Below are 20,519 nucleotides of genomic sequence, written 5' to 3' on the forward strand. Positions count from 1 at the left end.
GTGAGGAGAGGAGAATATTAACACAGAGTGAGCCAGAGGAGGATGAGCAAGTACCTGTTGTTCTCTCTGCACTCCTTGGCAGTGTTCTGTTCTGTAGGCAGTTCCAGTGGGGATGGCAGCAGGTTCAGACAGGAGGCAAGAGATTGGCTCGAGTCTTCCTGAGAAGCTATCATTTCAAACAATAAAAAATATTACATAGATATTACACAAGTATTACAATTAGCAACAAGGCTAATTAGTGTCAATTAGTGAGGACGACATTCGACTCATTCATTCAATTCATGACGATCCTTTATATAACAGAAATAAATGAATTTATGTATGTTACTTAATTACCAATCATAATATAATTAACAAGAGAAAGATTAGGAGCAACTAGAAACTTGGATTGGTAAGGAATTGTTTTTAAAACAGAATTCCATTTCTATTAATAATATAGTAATATGCATTACCACAAAAGAAAAGATTAGAATTCATTAGACATTTTGAATGCCAGTGAATTGTATTGATTTTAAAACAATTAATCAGAAACATTTTGATCATAATCTACACCAGAAACTTTATATAGTGCAGCATACTGAGAAACCTGTACAAAAACACAAAGTTTGATGAGTTTATATGGACAATAAACTAGATATATTAGCAGGATTTGACCTGGATATCTGCTCACAAGCATTCTCTATAGTTGTGTAATATATTTGATTATTTTCTTGACCAGTATTAAAATTCTGTCTTACTTAATCCACATATATTTGAAACAATAGCAGCATGTCTAGTTTTTTTAAAAGAAAAAAAAAAAGATACCTGCAAGCAATCTTCCCACTAGAGTATTGTGCAAATGATTTACATAATTACTTTAAGATGAAGGGTATTCACCAGAGAAGTTAGTGTGAGGTTCATTATTAGTTTAAAGTGCTTAAAGATGTACCATGTCGATGTCTCTGGTCATCAGAGAGCTCCAGGTCCAGCATTAGATCGTCCTCATCTAGCTCTGACGAGCCGAGATTGTTCAAAAAATCCTGGGAGAAGAGAAGCCATTGCATAAGTCTTAAAATACAGTATCTCACAGAAGTGAGTACACCCCTGACATTTTTGTAAATATTTTATTATATCTTTTCATGTGACAACACTGAAGAAATGAAACTTTGCTACAATATAAAATAGGGAGTGTACAGCTTGTATAACAGTGTAAATTTGCAGTCCCATCAAAATAACTCAACACACAGCCATTAATGTCTAAACTGCTGCCCACAAAAGTGAGTACACCCCTAAGTAAAAATGACCAAATTGGGCCCAAAGTGTAAATATTTTGTGTAGCCACCATTATTTTCCAGCACTGCCTTAACCCTCTTGGGCATGGAGTTCACCAGAGCATCACAGGTGATCACTGGAGTCCTCTTCCACTCTGGAGATGTTCGAGACCTTGCGCTCCTCCACCTTCTGTTTAAGGATGCCCTACAGATGCTCAATAGGGTTTAGGTCTGGAGACATGCTTGGAAAGTCCATCACCTTTACCCTCAGCTTCTTTAGCAAGACAGTGGTTGTCTTAGAGGTGTGTTTGGGGTCGTTAACATGTTGGAATACTGCCCTGCGGTCCAGTCTCTTAAGGGAGGGGATCCTGCTCTGCTACAGTACGTCACAGAACATGTTGGCATTCATGGTTCCCTTAATGAACTGTAGCTCCCCAGTGCCGGCAGCACTCATGCAGCCCCAGACCATGACACTCCCACCGCAATGCTTGACTGTAGGCAAAACACACTTGTCTTTGTAATCCTCACCTGGTTGTCGCCACACATGCTTCGCACCATCTAAACCAAATAAGTTAATCTTGGTCTCATCAGACCACAGGACATGGTTCAAGTAATCCATGTCCTTAGTCTGCTAGTCTTCAGCAAACTAACCTTCTAAAGATGATGCACAAGAAAGCCCGCAAACAGCAGAAGAGACATCCATGCAGACCAAGTTGACACCCATGCAGACACACTAGCCCTTTAACCTCTGCAGCAATGCTGATAGCGTTTATACGTCTATTTACCCAAACACAACCTCTGGATATGACGCTGGCCACATGCACTTAACTTCTAACCAAGGCAAGGCCTGTTCTGAGTGAAACCTATCCTGTTAATAAACCATTGTATGGTCTTGGCCACCGTGCTGCAGCTCAGTTTCAGGGTCTTGGCAATCTTATTATAGCCCACATCTTTATGTAGAGCAACAATTCTTTTTTCAGATCCTTAGAGAGTTCTTTGCCATGAGGTGCCATGTTGAACTTCTAGTGACCAGTATGAGAGAGTGAGAGCGATAACACGAAATTTAACACACCTGAAACCTTGTAACACTAACGAGTCACATGACACCGGGAAGAGAAAATGGCTAATTGGGCCCAATTTGGACATTTTCTCTTTGTCATTTCTTCAGTGTTGTCACACAAAAAGATATAAAAATATTTACAAAAATGTGAGGGGTGTACTCACTTCTGTGAGATACTGCATATTGCATTTGATATATATAGAAGAGGAGCTTCCTGGATTAAAATGTATAATTTATCCCCTCTTAGTATTTGTTTACACTTCTTGCTCCAAACAGCAGTGCCAATCCGGTCATGTAAGCATGGCACCAGTGTGTTGAGATCTCGGTGTACTTTCCACTGACTGGGTGTGCAATGCAACTAGAGTTAATAGATTAACCAGTTTGGAATGGCGCACTGGTGATTTTACAAGCATCCGTTCCGTTCATCTGTCTATCTGGTTTTATATGTAGAACAAAGCAACATACTTAGGACGTGGCTTCTTTTTATTCATCTGTGATAACGTATACTACATGTTTAGACTGCTTTTATCTCATCATTTTGAATCTCTAACAATCCATCAGTGGGACGTCACTAAAAACATAATTCTGATCAGGAGTCTTCATCAGTTTTATGATCATCATACAAGTCAAAGAAGCTTAGAAAAGACAAAGCCCCGTGGAGAACTAGTGTCTTGAATACGTCTTCAGTAAAATCCCATTGCTACTAGTAAATCAAAATGACCTGAAAATCTTTATAGCTTTGACATAAAACACAAGGCATGCCTTTTTCTATCAGAAAGAAGCTCACAAATGCAATACATCTAAAAGGCATGTACTGCCTGAACAAGTTATTCAGATTAAACCATAAGGCATGACAAATCCTTTCCATAGAGACACACTGCCGTCTTGTGGCCAGTATCAGGAATGGTTGAAAACTGAGAAAGGGTGGAAAGCGAGGCACAAAGCAGGCAAGCCAAGCAGCTGTAAAGCAGAACATAGCTAGAGCACAAAAACTTGAAACTGCATAATAACAACACACCCACCACAGCTGTTACTGTGAGAAGGAAAACAGAATTGATTTTAAATGTTATCTGAAAATAGTATGTGTAATTATTTTTAATCAAGAGATATAATTGACAAGGTCTTACACCCACACCGGCACACATCCGCCTGTAAATCAGCTACCTGCAGCCGGCATCCTGTCTGAACGCTTTCATGTTAACATTTATCTCTGAGAAGAGTTTGAGGGGTGACGGAGATCTGACATTTGGTATGACTTACTCTCTTTCACACACACGCACACAGACTGATTTTCCTGCCTCTCATGCCATAGCCAGGAGAAAACCTCTTTTACTCATTAAAGCTGGATCCTACAGTTCTTGCCAAGCCACTTGAAAAACCGTGCAGTGGCAAGTGAAACAATTTTCTGCTGCCTGACGATTATTCGCAGCCCTGTGAGAAAACAAACATGTGAAAACATCCTGCTGTACAAGAAACTGTGCCTGAACACGGACCAATCCGGAACACTGCACACAGTAGTGATGCGTGCTGAGTCAAGCTACATTGGAACAGAATGACTTTAAACAGCTTGTCACTTTTACCTGTCAACAAAAGCACAATGACTGGAAAGAATAGTTCCTTATTCCAGCATAGTCGATAGTTAATATTTATAAGACCAGTTCTGAAAACATGGCGTTTTCTCTTCAATCAAAGTAAATATTACTTTAAATTGAAAGGTTTTGTGTCTCATACTGGGTCAGGTTTGGAATAAAGGTGTTGTGGAAACAGATGGGCTGGTCAGGATGGATGCTACTTTTCCCTCATTTTGCTCATTTTGAAGATTCATTAGCCTCTAAAAAGGAGAATCATGGTGAAGAGACAGGCAATCTGCATCGCCTACGATCGATCAAACAGGGCAAAGTGGGCAGTGAGCAAAAAAGAAATGCTTTCCTTGCACACTTTAAAGGAGCACTTTAAAGGTGACATTGTAGCTAATTGATTTAAAAATAAAACCTACAAAATGTATAGTGTTGTATACAGCATGGATACTACAGCTCAGTCACTACAACATACCACTCACTTATATCTCTCTCTGTTTAGAATACACACGGAAACCCTTGCACCACAGTCATCTTTAACTAGTTTTCTATGAGGAATGTAAGGTATGTACCTGAATTGCCACCTTTAGATAAACCCCTGTGATGATGACAGAGGAGACGTGCTCATGTACGACATGTGTTTGAAGGCAAGTTCTTTATTTGGAGCACTAATGCATGTGAGAAAGGAAGCAGCTAGTGTCAAACTATATGTATGGCCTTCATCCTGGATCGTGGATTCAAGCTAAAGGAATCTCAAAGATCTCACTGGAAAAAAAAAAGAAGTGAGCAAGAGAAAGAGAAAGAGAGAGATGATTGCATGGATCAACCTTGTTGTCTAAATAAAACAGAAAAAAATGCAGCATTCTGTAACTTTCTTATTCACGTCTGCTCTGGATTACAAATGCTGCTCTGTCAACAGACCTCAATAAAGCTGCTGCTACACACAATAATGTCCCACCATCTCTGCAGCTCTTACAAGCAGAAGTGCTTATTACATACAGGAGGAATTCAGCCACACTGCTGAATTCCTGTATTTAAAACCTTCTTTTTTATAATCTTTCTCAATTGATCAGTTGAGTGAACATGAGAATGTCATATTTGAAAAATAATGATTCCATTAAAATCATTTAAAGAGCAAAAACTGAACCTAACAGCATATAGCATATATAAACTTTTGAGGTTAACATGTCAGCCTACGTTAGGGGGCATGGTGGCTTAGTGGTTAGCACACGTGCTCCTGAGCCTTGTGCCTTATTACACCAGGTACCCCTGAACCCTGTGTAAAATAAATGGTACAGCAATGGATGGATGGATGGATGGATAGATGGATGTCCACCTAGGCTTAAAAAAATATCATTTGCAACAAAACTTTGCTGCTAACACCATCTGGGTTTCAAAACCCAACTTCTACAGGGTCCATGTTCAGTAATTAAATCCACTCCACAGGACCACATAATGCGCTGCTTCAGGATTAGACTAAAGCTGGGCTGTCACAAGCTATTAGGAAAAAACACAATCGTGTGAAAAGGCTTATTTATAATCAACCAGGGGGTATTCTACAAAACAAGCTCCCAATATCCTGCCTTATTTGAAATCGCCAGACAGGTCACTCCGTCCTCGGTGTGTGACACGTTCCCACTAATTTAAGAGCAGCTGAAGTAATCAAGGCTCACATGCATCCATCCGACAAGTCTACAGCCCTGACAATCGAAGGCAGAAAGAGCAAAGTGTCATTCAAACAAAGAAAGCCTTTGTCTTTTTTTCCTTTGAGGAATTGTTTGTTAAACGCTGTAAGACATAATTATGACAAGAACCTCCTGTAATATAAAGCCACAGAAGCTGCCTGGCAGAAAGTATCCGGCTGAATACGCAAGACAGACATGAATATACAATATGTACTTAATGTACCTATGAGCAACACTAGAAATGAGCTGCAATTTGAGCTCAAGAAGGCATTATATAGTAAGTATCTGTTGGAGAAGCAGGTCAATATTCATCCTAAAGAGTTACCACTGTGCAAACCTGCAGGACACATACTGTATTTCAACAGAAGGTTACAGGCTAGTAATAAATATATAATGGGAATTTCTGAGCGCAAGGTAGTCCAGCTACTCTAATGTAAGTGTATCCTTAGTGTATACACTAAGGAGATTTCCAATGACTCCAGTATCTTTATTAATCACAGAAGATCTCATCAGGAAATGCGAGGGGACCCAAAATGATCACGTGAACACTTGCACATGCACCAACCATGAACAGCCTTCACTGTAAGATACTGTTTTTATACTGTACGGTTAATATACATTGGATTTAGATCACACACTATATTGTAGCATAGTGGCTTTTATTTCTTATCTACCGAGTACAAAACACTTGTTTTATGCATGTAATAATATATGTACTAGTTTGGCAGCAGTTTGTTCATAAGTATTGTTGTTGTTTTTTTTAAATAGGAAATAATTAGGAAATAGGAAACATATCAATGGGTGCATAGACCTGGTGAAACTCGTGTGGCTTTTTCAATTAGACTGATCAAGCTAAGCATCGGCGTTAGAACCACACAGAGCAGGTCTGCCCAGAGGACTAATTTACCACAGTAACAAAGCAAGCCTTTAGGCTAGCTTCCTCGCAATCATAATGAAAGCAACCTAATCAGACCTGATGAAATAAGACTTACGGTTTGTTCGCGTACACGTGCATTGTTTGAGAAGAGTCTGATGGTCCAGCATTACCTTGCATAATCCCAGATGTATTTTCTCTCTACTATTGTTTAAACTATCACTAAATCCATAGCTGCATCCATTTCACCAAAATGGTACGTTCAAGTATTAAAGTGCTCGGGATGATTAGCAATAAAAGCCTTTTGTGGTGATAAACATTCGGCTCAGGAGTCCAATAATGAGGATGAGAGATGAAACCTTAATAGCACAATAAAGATTTGCTCATTTTCTAAGGGGAAAAATAAACACTTCATAAAACTTCACACTTGTAAAACATGTTAATTGTGCTTTGTTTATAGCCACATCAGAAAAATTTGCTACAATTGTAGCTGCTTAATGATGTCCAACCAAAGTTATAACAATACAAGGCATGCTAGCGGCAGCCGCAGCAAACGTCTTTGCTCTCTTCCTGTCTGTCCAATCTAGTGGTTCTCATACTTTTCACTTCTTGAAGCCAGTCATTACATGATTAGCACAGCAGACTTTTAATAAACACACGCTGCCACACACACACACACACACACACACACACACACTGCCACACACACACACACACACTGCAACACACACACAGCCACACACACACTGCAACACACACACAGCCACACACACACACACACACACAGAGCCACAGCCACACACAGAGCCACAGCCACACACACACACACTGCCACACACACACACACACACTGCCACACACACACACACACACACACACACACACACACACACACACACACACACAGCGCCACACACACACTGCCACACACACACACACACAGCCACACACACACTGCCACACACACACACACACACACACACACACACACTGCCACACTGTCACACACACTGCCACACTGTCACACACACTGCCACACTGTCACACACACTGCCACACTGTCACACACACTGCCACACTGTCACACACACTGCCACACTGCCACACACACTGCCACACTGCCACACACACTGCCACACTGCCACACACACACTGTCACACACACACTCATAGTCATATTAATATTAAATGCAGCTTCATAATGTCACACTGGCTCTCTTCACCTGTTTGCTTCTAATCTAGTCGATAAATATAATTATTTTTCTGTACTTTGAACTTCTGTTGTTTGTAACATTTCTCAATGTTTACGTATTGATCAACAAATCGCAATGCTGATTATGAGTAACCATGCAAAGCTTGTAAAATTATATGATCATACACTTACTGTCCACTTTATTAGGAACCTGTACACCTGCAAATTCATGCAGTTGCCCACCAGTTAATTGGTTACTTGTGTGTGATAATAGCAAGGGATCAGCTGTTACAAAAATACACAGAGAAGCCCACCTTGTACTAAGAATTTTTTTTTTTTTTTTTTTACACATTCTGATGTTTGATGTGACTGGTGTTTATTACCTGAAGATCTTGACGTATATTTACAGTATATGACTGTACACACTGCTGTTGTCACATGACTACAGGTGTTCCTAATAAAGTGGACAGTTCCTATTAGAGTGTGTATAACTAAATCTATTTTCTGATAAAAAAAATTTTCCCCCTAATTAATTGTGTTTTATCTGTAGATTTTATATGTAGCTACAGAAAGATGCTAAATGAAAGGAAATAGCACAGACTGTGGAAACCTTCCAAAGGCATTTTGCTGCTAGGGTTTGGATTCATTTGTCTGCTTAGAGGAAAGAGTCACTGCAAATCAATACAAAGTTATTCTGACTGATCGCCTTTTATGCTACGATGATTCATTTCTATCCTGATGGGAGTGTTCTGTTCTACGGATGTCAGTGCGTACGGACACAGGGCATGAGATCTCACTAAACGGTTTGATGAATCTCAGTTTAACTAAACACCGTTAGGAGATCTGGGACTGGAGTGTTACCCTCCCCATTACCATCATCATCATCATCATTATCGTCATCATCATCCAATCACCAATCAAGGAAATGTGCCATTTTAAACATTGATTTCAGGAATAAGTTACTTTACTTTACTTCAACATTCAGGAATCTTAATCAATAATATGAAAAAATAAACAAACAAACACATGGTTCAAAGTGCAGGAAGGAAAACAAGCAGAATGTAATGCTTTGGATAACTCCAACATCACCATGGTGTCTTTCCTATTAGTAATTTGTATGGTTTAAATACCCAAATACCACAGAAATAGATTTCACATGAGAAGCTATGGAAGATAAATGAGTTCAAAAATGTTGACTTTGTTGTGACATTGTATGACCTTGTGTTAATCTGCTGGTTAGAACGATTCCATCATATAAATCCTGCAAACAATCATAAATCTAACCAAAATTTCAGACACGCAAACAGACAAACTGAAACAGATGTACAGGCAACTCGAAAATATGACTTAAGATAGCAAACAAACTCAAAGCCCATCAGACACAAGATGGAAACCTGTGCAGCGTACCAGACGTCTTCTTTCTCGCTACCATTTCGTATAACATGGAGTCAAGACACCATGTACAGCACTGTGTCGTTTATGTCTTGCTAATTTTGCAAGGAATTAAAGCTGCGCCATCTAAAATGTGTGTGAATGAACATTAATATTGTTTGAACATGGCTGACTGAGTCCTAACAAACACCTAGACACAAAGAAACTTTTACTATCATTTGATGGATTCTCCAGATCCAAATAACTGCAGCAAAATGCCAGATAGTGTGAAGATCAGTGCTTATTTAAATACTGCTGATTATACATTTTCATACCTCCTTCATGATGCAATAGTGCAGTAGGTGCAATAGTGTGTTGGACTGAATGATCAAGCTGCATGGCTCTGCAAATTCTGATGCCTTCTCAGTGGCTGCTTCTTATTCAATAACTTGTGTATTGAGCCTTCTGATAGGCTGCAAACAGAGTGGTCTAATAATCAGTTTGTGACACAGGAGCTCAGCAGCAATAAGGCTGCCCAAGCAAAGCTGAAACCGGATCGTTCACAAATTGTAGCTGCCTATAGTCTGTCGAGTGAATGCCTAGATAATTTCACAATGTCAGATAAATGTGAGAAAAATAAACCCAAATTTCTTTGCTAGTTAATATTATCAACACTATTACTAACTAAACCATGACCTGATCCTTTGGCTGAGTGCTGAATGTGTCACAGATTCAGGTGGACAGAGCAGGATTTTTCTTCCGATCCTTTATTAGTGGTAAATTAATACGTGGGCACAGAAACTTTATCCACATCAGAGCATAACCTCAAATGTAACAGAAGCTGCGCTGCTGCTAACAAAGTACCTGGACATTTTTGATTGGATTAAAACTTCTTAGATGGCTTATTCCGATTACACAGACTGGTTTGTAGGTCAAGTTTGCTAACACTGCTTTTTTTTTTTTTTGCTCCAGTCGTACATTTCTCTACAGGGACTATAATGTCAACTAAACCGTGATGCACAGCCAATTAGAAGTCATATTAAACTAATAATACACATTGACTAAAAAAAGTCTGATTTACTTAGAGGTAAGGTTTCATTTCTACTGTCAGCTCCCCCGTGCTTGCAATCGTCATAATTCCACAGAAAACACAAACATTGCTTTTAATAAATTAGTAGAGAAGTGTCAAAGCTAAACAGTCCTGTTAATCACAATAGATGTGGGATAAATGGATAACAATAAATTAACTGTAAATATGTAGAACACCACAATATCAGCAACAGGATTTTATGGAAATGTACATGGATAACACTGTTATACCAAAGGGTATAGGATCTGGTCTATTTATTTGCCGCCACGTCGGGTTTAGACACAAGTGTGTGTTAAGTGTACTAGGCAAATTTATTCATACCTTTGTATTAATTTTTTTTTCATATTTATATATTATGCTCAAGGTATTTTTAACATGTAAAGGTAAACCTGAATGAGTAGTCATACCTGAGAATAAAGTATACTGGCTTTAAACAGGACGTCCTCGACGAGGCTTTTACTGTACATGAGGAATGTCAGATTTGCCATTTGTTAAATCGGATGAATAAATCAATTTATTATTTTAATGGAAAACATGACATCTCTCTTTTTTTTAGCTGATATATTCTATAGAAAACTACACAACTAGTCCACAACTATTTGGACAGACAAGATTTTCATAATTTTGCCTCGGTACACAACCACAATAGATTAAATCCAAGTATAAAAACTAATACTAATTTTAATGCTGACAGATTAAGCCTGTGAAAAAGGAGGGACTATAAAATCAAATATATGTCATTACTAAATGGTCAAGGAAATAATTTTGAAAGCTGTAAGTCTTTAATGCTTCGTTTCGAATCCATTGTGATGGTGTACAGAGGCAAAAATTTCTGCACCTGATGGTAGATAACATACACTTTAGGATATTGGTTCAGCTTGATGGTGACATATAGGGTTTTCAGATGTCCTTATCACAGCATACCATCACACATCCACACAGAACTAATCCATTCCAGACTCAGACATTTCCATCTACATAAAATGGAGAAGTGTGCCAACTTTTTCTTTGTAGAACCAACATAACTAAAAAGACTAGACAACAGACAACTTCCTGATAAATGAGCTAGTTTCTTTGTTCACTCCAGAATTATTGGCATAAATAATGACTAAAATTGAGCATATAAAATATTTCAAGTGCAGAGTTTATTTATCATAGTTTTAAAATAAAAAAAAAGATCATCTTATTGCAGCTACTTTCTGTAATGTGTATGGCACTTGAATGCATACTTTCAAACTATTCTAAATAACTGCAGATTAACGGTGTTTCTTCTCCTGTATATACGATGTTACACACAAATTAAAATTACTTTGTCCTCTATTAATGTGGGAAAATATTATTCATTAAGTGTTATAATAAAGCTTCATATGTCAGAAACATGCAAGGACAATAGTGACCGAGGGAAAAAACGAGCACAAAGATCACAGTATCTGAATATCTTAGCTGATTCTTCAGCTTGTCAAGTTTTTAAAATCAAATGAGAAACACGATGTTCCCTACCTTTATTTCCCCTGTAGACCCCTATTCCACCAATTAGATTATAATTATACTTATGTCAATTTATGCGTGTCATTTCTTGTATTCCTGACTAAATGAAGCCCTTGATTAATTGTGAAATGCTAATTAATGTAAACTCTGAGCCTGAATTTCTTGGGCTAGAGACTGGATATAAGACTTGATTTTTGTGACAGCCACAAAAATAGACACAAACACAGTTTAAGTTTAGATGCCACTTGTCTCGCACTTTATTTCTTAATAATAATTCAGAGCAATTTAAGCAAGAGCACGCACTCGAACAATGCAACTGTTTACTGTCTATTTTCATTTCCAGCTCTAGTCACAGTATCTCTGATATTCTGGGGAAGATTTTTCCTTAGGAAAATTTCTCTGACTTTGCAGGCCGTCTGTGGCTGTTTGGTGCTCGGATTCCTCTTCATTTTTCAGGGCTTCCTGCTTTCATTGGCTAGTCTCTCACCACTTCTCACCTTGTCCACTGCATCAGTGTAACCAAATTCAAGATAACAGTCCAAATAAGTCCTTGTTTCTTTTCAGCTATTACATTTCTCTCTTTGCCCTGGCGCTTTGCCATATTCGCTTTACCGTGTCTTTTTGTTTGTCCTATGTGTGTGTTTTTTTAAGATGCCACTGTCTAGTCCCATTCTCACGATATACTGAGTAAAATTCTCGATGTTAAGGAAATTACTTCTCATATATTAACCATTTTTAAAAAATGAACTATTTAAAATTCTTGTAACCCTCAAACTCGATTGAACCCGGTGACGCCCCGCAAATCAAAAAATGAAACCTGAACTTCGCTTTGTGTGTGTGTGTGTGTGTATAGAAACAGGAGTGTGTATTCATTTCACTCCTGCTAAACAGGAATGACGTACAAGGAAAAGCACCTGAAACCCCACTATAAAACAGAGAGGTGGCTCATTGACGCTCTGCAGCTGTTTTGTGACTAGAGTCTCTTGTGAAGATTAATGGCATCGTAAATTAATGGCATCATAAACCTAAGAATATAAATGTTCTGCATGCAGGAGCGGGCTCTTCTAAAAGGGTCTCAAACTTCATTAAATTACACAAGACTAATTGTAAAACTATAAAAGTCATTAAGACTACATTTATGAATACAACACCTCTGAATTATACAATGAATAACTGCCAACTGTCTCCTGCTTTATCCAGATAAACACTGTCTGTTCTCTGTTCTGCCTAAAACACAAGACATGATCAGAAGTAGCACTTCCTCTTGTGCTTGGTATAAAAAAAAAAGAAGAAGAAGAAGAAGAAAAGAAAAACACACAATAGGACACGATACACTCTTTAGCTTTTCTTTAACTAGAAAAAGGATTTCATCGATAGAGAAATAATAAACAGAATAAAATCCAAAGGGCACAAATTTAATACCATGAATATAAAAACTTATTAAAATTCAGTTTTTTTTAAAGTAAAAATCATGAAACAATATTCATGTCAGAACTTTTCTCCCCTTCAATGTGAAATGACAAAGAATCAGCAAACTTTTCCAATAGAAAGAAAAAGTATGCAATACCTACACTCAAGTGAGATATCATGCATGCTTTGTAAGCTCTTTGGGGACTATGGCTTCAGTAAAACATGGAACATTAATGACAGCTGTAGGATAATTACTTGTGATCATGAAACTGGATGTGATCGGCTCATCCGGAATACAGCCACGTCCCCATATATAAAAGAGCAAGGTTGTTCAGAGTTTTGTTTTTTTAAACTGAATCTTTGTGTGTTATTTTACATTAAAGTTAGGGTCTCCGATTTTTGAAAGCCAATGTTGACATTTGAAATCACCAAAACAAACACACCCCTAACCCAAATGGGTCCCACCCCGGTATTGATATAGCTCCACCCACACATACATACGTAACCCAGGCAACTAATGAAAAGAAATGTGTCTTTATCATAGCTGAAGGGAAGAACAATACGATTGCAGATAAACAAACAAGCAAAAATGACACACAAGCATAATCATGCAAAAGACAGCAAAAATCGGAGACTCTACCTTTAAGGGTGGATAATATTCGGACATGATTTTATCGTTGTTTCATTCTGTTGTATGTTCTTATCCCGAAGCACAGAAACGTCACGCTGCTTTGAATACTGCAAATACAACTCTAAGGAATGCAAATCTGCTTCAAATTGCTGTGGAGACTGAAGCGATTGCGTTCCACTCCTGCTAATTAACATAACCAGCAATAATAAATACACTGCAGAGCCAGAACTATACTAGACCAAAATATTTCACCTCATGCCTGCTCCTAGACACCATTTATTAATGAATATGGCCCTAAAAGCCTTGGAGCTAATACACACTGAAGCACTACTGAGAGTGTTTGGGGGCCTGGAGAGCCATATATTATGCTTTCTGAAGTAAAGTTTCTCAAGGGAAAGACTCACTCATATTTAAGTCCAGTAAAAAAATAATCTGTGCATTCCTGGTAGACATCTCTCTGAAAAATAGTGTATGTTAGACACTGTGTAATGAGGCTCAATAGGCTTCATTAGTTTACAAAGTCCAACAGCCTTGACAAGCATTATTTTTAGTTATAATGGAGGCTTAAACCCTGTCCGGGAGTTTGCTGTTTTGCTTCTGTTGTTCAGTTGTTTTCTGCTGTGTATTCATGGGGTCCTTGGGCATCGTACCCCCTCTTGGCACTTGGCATAAACAGTAAATGCAAATTACTTGCCTATTGTGCGTCGCAGAAACCGTGAAAAGTTTGTCAAATATGTAGATGTCCTGTTGCTCAAACTGAACACCAAGTAACATCAGGTACAGGACAGAAAAACCATCAAAGCAATCAGCACTTTCTATTGTATTTCTAGTATTTCAATACTATTTAAATGTTGTTAGATCTTACAACAGGTTACAATAGATCTAGCATATAAGATTTAAGTCCTATTTTTCAGCTAGAATCACGGCGCATCTCACTTTGTTCTGTTTGTATTTTTTCCAAGATAAGGATTTTAGTACTTTAGGCCATTTTAGATGTACTGAACTTCTTTGGCTCTACAGGGAGTTTAGAGGCCACAGAGTTCACAAACTTTAATTCCCATGTAATTACAGTAAAGCGGAGGACACGCCAAGTAGCTGGTTAAGCCGCAGCTCTTGGCTAGAGTTTCATGATACTCATAGAAAAGTGACCTCTAAAACTTTACGGTTTCAGCCAAGACAAGTTTCAGAACTACTGCTCTTATTACAAGTATACGCTATCAAAGGACACAAAGGGTGAATCTCACTAACTACAAATCATCCTGTACAGCATCTAATGCAGGGTTATTCAATTACTTTGTCATGGGGGCAGTTCATGAAAAGCATTCCAAATGAGGGGCCGGAGAGATCTGGCTTGCAATATGAGTGATGACACAACAACAATATAGGAGCCATTATGTTGTATTTTTGCACCATAAGACACTCAAGTAAGCTTTTTTTCCTATGTTTATCATCAGTGCATTGCAAGATGCCCAAGTAGATGTTTTTCTAGTGTCATATTACACTCATTTAGAATTTAACAGAGACTTAAGTGCACATAATACAAAAAAGTTCACAATATGGAAAATAACATGATATTTTTTGTCAAAATAAATTATTATAGTATGACTAAAATACAACAACCATCTCAATAATTGGCGAGCATTTAGGCTGACTTTTAATGAGAGAAATAACATTTTTTAGATTTGGCAAGAGCCGTGAAATCGGGTGTAATTGTTGTTTTAATGGCACTCATGTGCGAGTATGAGGATTTGCATGTGTAGGTAGAGTAGGGTAGTAGAGTAGGGTTAATGTTGTTTTACCAAATTTCCCGATTTTTTTGTGAAAAAAAACTGAATGAAGAAATAAACAGATGAAATGATACTAACAAAAGTTTATCTGTCATCATTCATTCAGTCATCGTGTCTCACAGGTGAGGTTGCTTGCTTCATTAGCCTCAGGTCACATGACTCCTGCTCTGTGCCGTGACTGTGGCTCTTCATAAATGTGTCTGTTGTCTGACTGAACTAAATTTATTCAAAAGTTTCTTTATCACATTAGTCCACTTGAAGGGCCACAGCAAATCACCCCACAGGTCACCAATTGAATAGCCTGGTTCTAAAGTCTAAAAAATTTAACACAAATCTAGTATGGAGAAAATGTCCACACTATGTGTTTACTTCAGCAAACTGTGCTTACTCAGCCAAGGTGCTACAGCAAGAAATCTGTCCTAGAAGGGGCAGGAGAAGAAAAAAGGAGAAGGAAAAAGGACTCGACTTCCTCGACGAGGATTCGCCTCATCTGTTGACTTGTGCTTTTCTCCGTGGGTGAAAAGCTAATCTTTTAAAGAATGGAGGGCATTAGAAGTTTAAAGTCTAGTCCAGATATGGCACCTTGAGAGAGAGAGTGCTTATGTGTGTGTTAGCTGTGATAGATTAGCATTTAAACAGATCTCTAATGAGAGGCAGAGGCCAGTTAGAAAATAGTAAGAAAGAAAAATGTTTGCGAACAAGCATGATAAACAAGGGACTAACAAAACTCTATGAGACTACAGTAAATTTGATGGAGCAAATAACATTTGGGATTTTATATTTTTCCACACAATGACAAGGGAAACGTGTGTGGGAGAGGAACGAACCCAAATCTCATTAAAAGACAGAGCTACCAACTTCTATCTCATTATATCTAGTTAGCATACCTCTTTACCCCCTGCAGTGCACATTATTTGTATATAGGCACATTCACTTACAGTGCTGCAGAGTCTGTAAGTGTGTGTGATTGTGTAGAATGGGATTCTTTACCACAGTATCATTAACGCCGAGATAGTAAATGTTCCTTCCTTTAAATTCATACTACAAATTAGAAGGGAATTTATTGGCAAGCTGCTCCACCAATTTTGTTGGTTCAAAAACGAAGACTCACGTATCAACATAATACGCTTAGTGCCCTGATGTGGTATGATCTTGATGACATTGCTTACCAGACTGCCCAGTTTGGAGGACGAGGAGTTGGTTCTGTGTTTTGCCAGCATGCTGGCCTCCATGCAGGTATGCTCTTTAAGGTTGAGATGAAGATTTGGTCCTCCAGCTCCCTCTGAAGCTGAGCGCAGCCTCCGCTCCAAACGTATAACCTCACGGCGTGGGCTCATACTACTGCACATGGACACTGGGAAGAGTGAAACACAACGGTGGTGAAGTGTAAGACTAAAAAAACCAGGAACGATATAAAATAAGCAATCTTCTTTAAAAGGTCCCACTGATGCATAAAATGAACAAAAGAATACACACAAAAGCCAGTATCAGCAGTTAAAGCAACCATTAGTGTATTTATTTAGCTACCAGCTGAGAGAACTGCAGTTTCTTTTTTCCCTCTGAACTATATGAATCCAGACAGAGTTTTGTTAATATTTTAATTAACAGTTACTAATTGTTACTTTTGAGACCATTACACACCAGTGTTTCATTACTGCGAAAGGTATTTAAGGATAGACAGACCACCCCAGGTTCCAGCAGGTTCACAATGAGGCTCCACACATTTCCAGTGTCTCAGTGGTACTGCACAACCCCCCAGCCAGAGAGTGAGGCATCCATGGTGACTATCTCTCTTGTGGACCACTACTCGCTGACCCCTTTTGTGAGGAAGATTTCACATATCCGGTGAATTAGAGACTGTGCCCCTCACTCTCACACACATGGTGTGGTATTTGGGGTATTGCAAATGTCCAAGTCCACTACTGTTGTAACTGCAGTTAAAATGATAGAATCTGTTCCCTGCCTGAATCGAACAGTGTAATATTATCTGCCACAAACTGGGGTAATATAGTGGCCAGAATTCTCAATACTGAAGACTTTATGCTGAAGAACTGTGTTTGTTGCTTCAGTATTAGGGATGTTTTCACTGTGAGTAAGAGTGGTGGACTGTCCCATATGGCCTACTTTCACAGGGTTGAATTACATGTGACTGTCAATAAGGATTGTGCCAACCTCACTCACCATCTTGAGACATTGATCGCTGCATATTGGACCAGTTCCAACAAAAGCATCAGTCAAATTGCCTCTACACACCATACTCGAGGTAAGAATTAGAATATCATGAATTCAGCTGCATGGGCAGTGTATTCTACATTCTCCAGTGAAACCACCAGTAAAGCACTGTGGCCTAAAACCTGCTCATAATCCATCAAGTTAAATAAGGAGCTGTTGCTGGTCTAAAGGATCTTTTAATGATCAACAAATAGTATTTAAACAGTGCAAAAAATAATAATAAAAAATTACATTTAAAAAAAAAAGAATGGCTGTCAGGATCCAATACAACTGGAATTGGATAAGGAAGGGGAATTATCAAGGCCCAAATTTTCGTTGGGAAATGCAAAATTTTGCAAGCAAACACTGTATATAAAATATTTTCCTTCCATCACTATATCCCCTTAGGGGTTCCGTAGCTTCGACAATGCATCTCCAAGAGGATCAATGCAGAGGAACCTTGAAGACAACCTTGAGAACCTTGAATTATGCAACCGTGAGGCAAACGTGATGCCAGCGACATCTACAGGGACACCTCCAAGCCCTTCTTGTTACTATAGTGTATGGCAGAAATATTGAACTATATCTCAGACTTGAAAGCAGCTACTGAAAAATAGTTCAGAAATTTGACCTTACTGCAACCTTTTCTCTGTTTGGATGAATTTAAAATTTTGCTGGTTACAGTGATGTAAATATAAAAACATTCAACCATTTGTTCTTGAGATATCATGCAAATGAGAATCTAGAACATACAGATGGAGGGTGATGTTTTAAGAGTTTCCTCAGCATGTTCACATGAAGCAAAGAAACAATGCTAGCAAGTTACAGAGAGAAACCAACTCATGCTAGCAGCCACCATGTTCCAAACATCTCCAAAAATAGGAGACTATTTGCAGAATTAAATGAGGTTTGTGGGATTCTGGAAGTAAAAATTGAAAAAAGAACAGTATCCATACATCAACAGTATTTATATATCAAATAATTGACCGGAGGCTTTCGCTTACGGGACTTTGTTGGAAGGTCTAAATGTGCAGGCTTTATCCTGGCATTTAGGAGGGGTGAAGTAGAAAATGTCTATACATATTCATAAATAATTCCTGACACAACAGAGGTGATATCTATGTGTGAATCTTCAGCAGACATTCAAAACAAACTGATATTATTTAACCAGAACAAACTACATCAAGGTGGTTTCAAGTGATGTAGGTCTAAAATTTATATGAATTATCAGCATTAAAAAAAAATAAAAAAATCAAATCCAGCCTACATGTAAATAGCTCAATTACATGGTTAATCATATGCCGGTTGAGTATTCTGGCTTAAAGGCAGGGTCTCTGATTTTTGAAAGCCAATGTGAACATTTGAAATCACCAAAAAAACACGCCCCTAACCCAAATGGGTCCCACCCCTGTATTGATAGCTCCGCCCACACATACATTGAGGGCAAGTCGTGGCCTAATGGTTAGAGAGTCTGACTCGTAATCCTAAGGTTGTGGGTTCGAGTCTCGGGCCGGCCACGACTGAGGTGCCCTTGAGCAAGGCACCGAACCCCGCAGCATAAATGGCTGCCCACTGCTCCGGGTGTGTGTTCACGGTGTGTGTGTACACTGCTGTGTGTGTGCACTTTGGATGGGTCAAATGCAGAGAACGAATTCTGAGTATGGGTCACCATACTAAGCCGTATGTCAGGTCACTTTACATATGTAACCCAGGCAAATAATGGAAAGAAATGTGTCTTTATCATAGCTGAAGGGAAGACCAATACGAAAGCTGATCCTATATTAACACGTCCTACTTTTTGCCTTATCGTAAGCCTTTCTTTGCTTTCTTTCTTTGTTTTTATCCTCCATGTCAATGCTAAATCCGCTTCCTGCTAATGTCACACATACGCACTGAACACTCTCTCTGCCGCATATTGACAAGCCCCGCCCCTTTCTGCTCATTGTCTACACATTTGTTTCGATTTTTGTTTTGATTTTTGTTTATTATTTGGCCCAACTCCGTTTTCTGAAGCATTTCTCAAAAATCGGAGACCCTGCCTTTAATCATTGTCATTTTTAACTTTTGTAACTTGGCACCAATAAATAAAAGTTAAAAGTAAGTAGGCTCCTTATATTGCATAAAGTTTAACATGTGGCTTCAGCTAAATTTGAATTTCAATACATTTACTATGTTTAACATATGTTCCTGCTGTACTGGTTCAAAAGTTTTTCCAGATTAATACGTTAAAATACCTACATCATACAGTCGAGGAATACAGTCAACAACAAGAACAATTAGAATCTAAATACATTAAATTTTAAATATTAACACTTTAAAGACATCAGTATGTCCGGAACAACAACCGCAATAATGCGCAATAAGTCGTGACAAAAATACATTAATCAAATAGAACAATCTCATCCAAATGTAAATTTACAACTACATTGTGAAAAAAGTTCACTTTCTCCAGCACACACATTAAGAAACAAGAGAAAGACACAGAGAGCTTGCAGATTACCTCTCAGCATGAAGAAATTTAATACAGTCGACAACAAACTTTGCCTTCCATAAAAGCTCTCAGCCACAGGAATTCCAGAGTGTGAGCTTCAGGAGAATATAACATTACAAAATTGTAGGCCATGAGGGAAAGAAACTGAAGTCACACTGCATTGAAAGAGATGTTTTCGGTGGGGAGAAGCAATAATGTTTTAAAGGAGTGCAATGGAAGAATTGTTAAACTAGAGCTAGTAAAGTAAATGGTCATTGAATCAAACCTGAGGCAGCACACGACATAACAGAACAACACAAAACATAAATGAACTGTGAAGGAATGACGAGAACAATAACACAATTAAATTATAACACTATGACGGAAGTTATCACAGTTATCTACTACATACACAATATAGTT

General features: G+C 38.4%; 1 protein-coding gene across 5 annotated transcripts in view; it reads right to left on the minus strand.

Annotated features, from left to right (window-relative positions):
* ccser1 (coiled-coil serine-rich protein 1) overlaps positions 1-20,519 on the minus strand; it is a 77,932-nt gene that overhangs the window by 53,042 nt on the left and 4,371 nt on the right. For all 5 annotated transcript variants that reach the window (XM_027167095.2, XM_027167096.2, XM_027167099.2 and 2 more), the window contains exons 3-5: positions 16,585-16,769; positions 929-1,019; positions 55-166 (exon numbers count right to left, since the gene is read on the minus strand). In XM_027167095.2, the coding sequence (XP_027022896.2) occupies positions 55-166; positions 929-1,019; positions 16,585-16,769 (388 nt within the window). The remainder of the gene's footprint in view (positions 1-54; positions 167-928; positions 1,020-16,584; positions 16,770-20,519) is intronic.

This window comes from Tachysurus fulvidraco, chromosome 14, assembly GCF_022655615.1.
Source record: "Tachysurus fulvidraco isolate hzauxx_2018 chromosome 14, HZAU_PFXX_2.0, whole genome shotgun sequence".
NCBI lineage: Eukaryota > Metazoa > Chordata > Actinopteri > Siluriformes > Bagridae > Tachysurus > Tachysurus fulvidraco.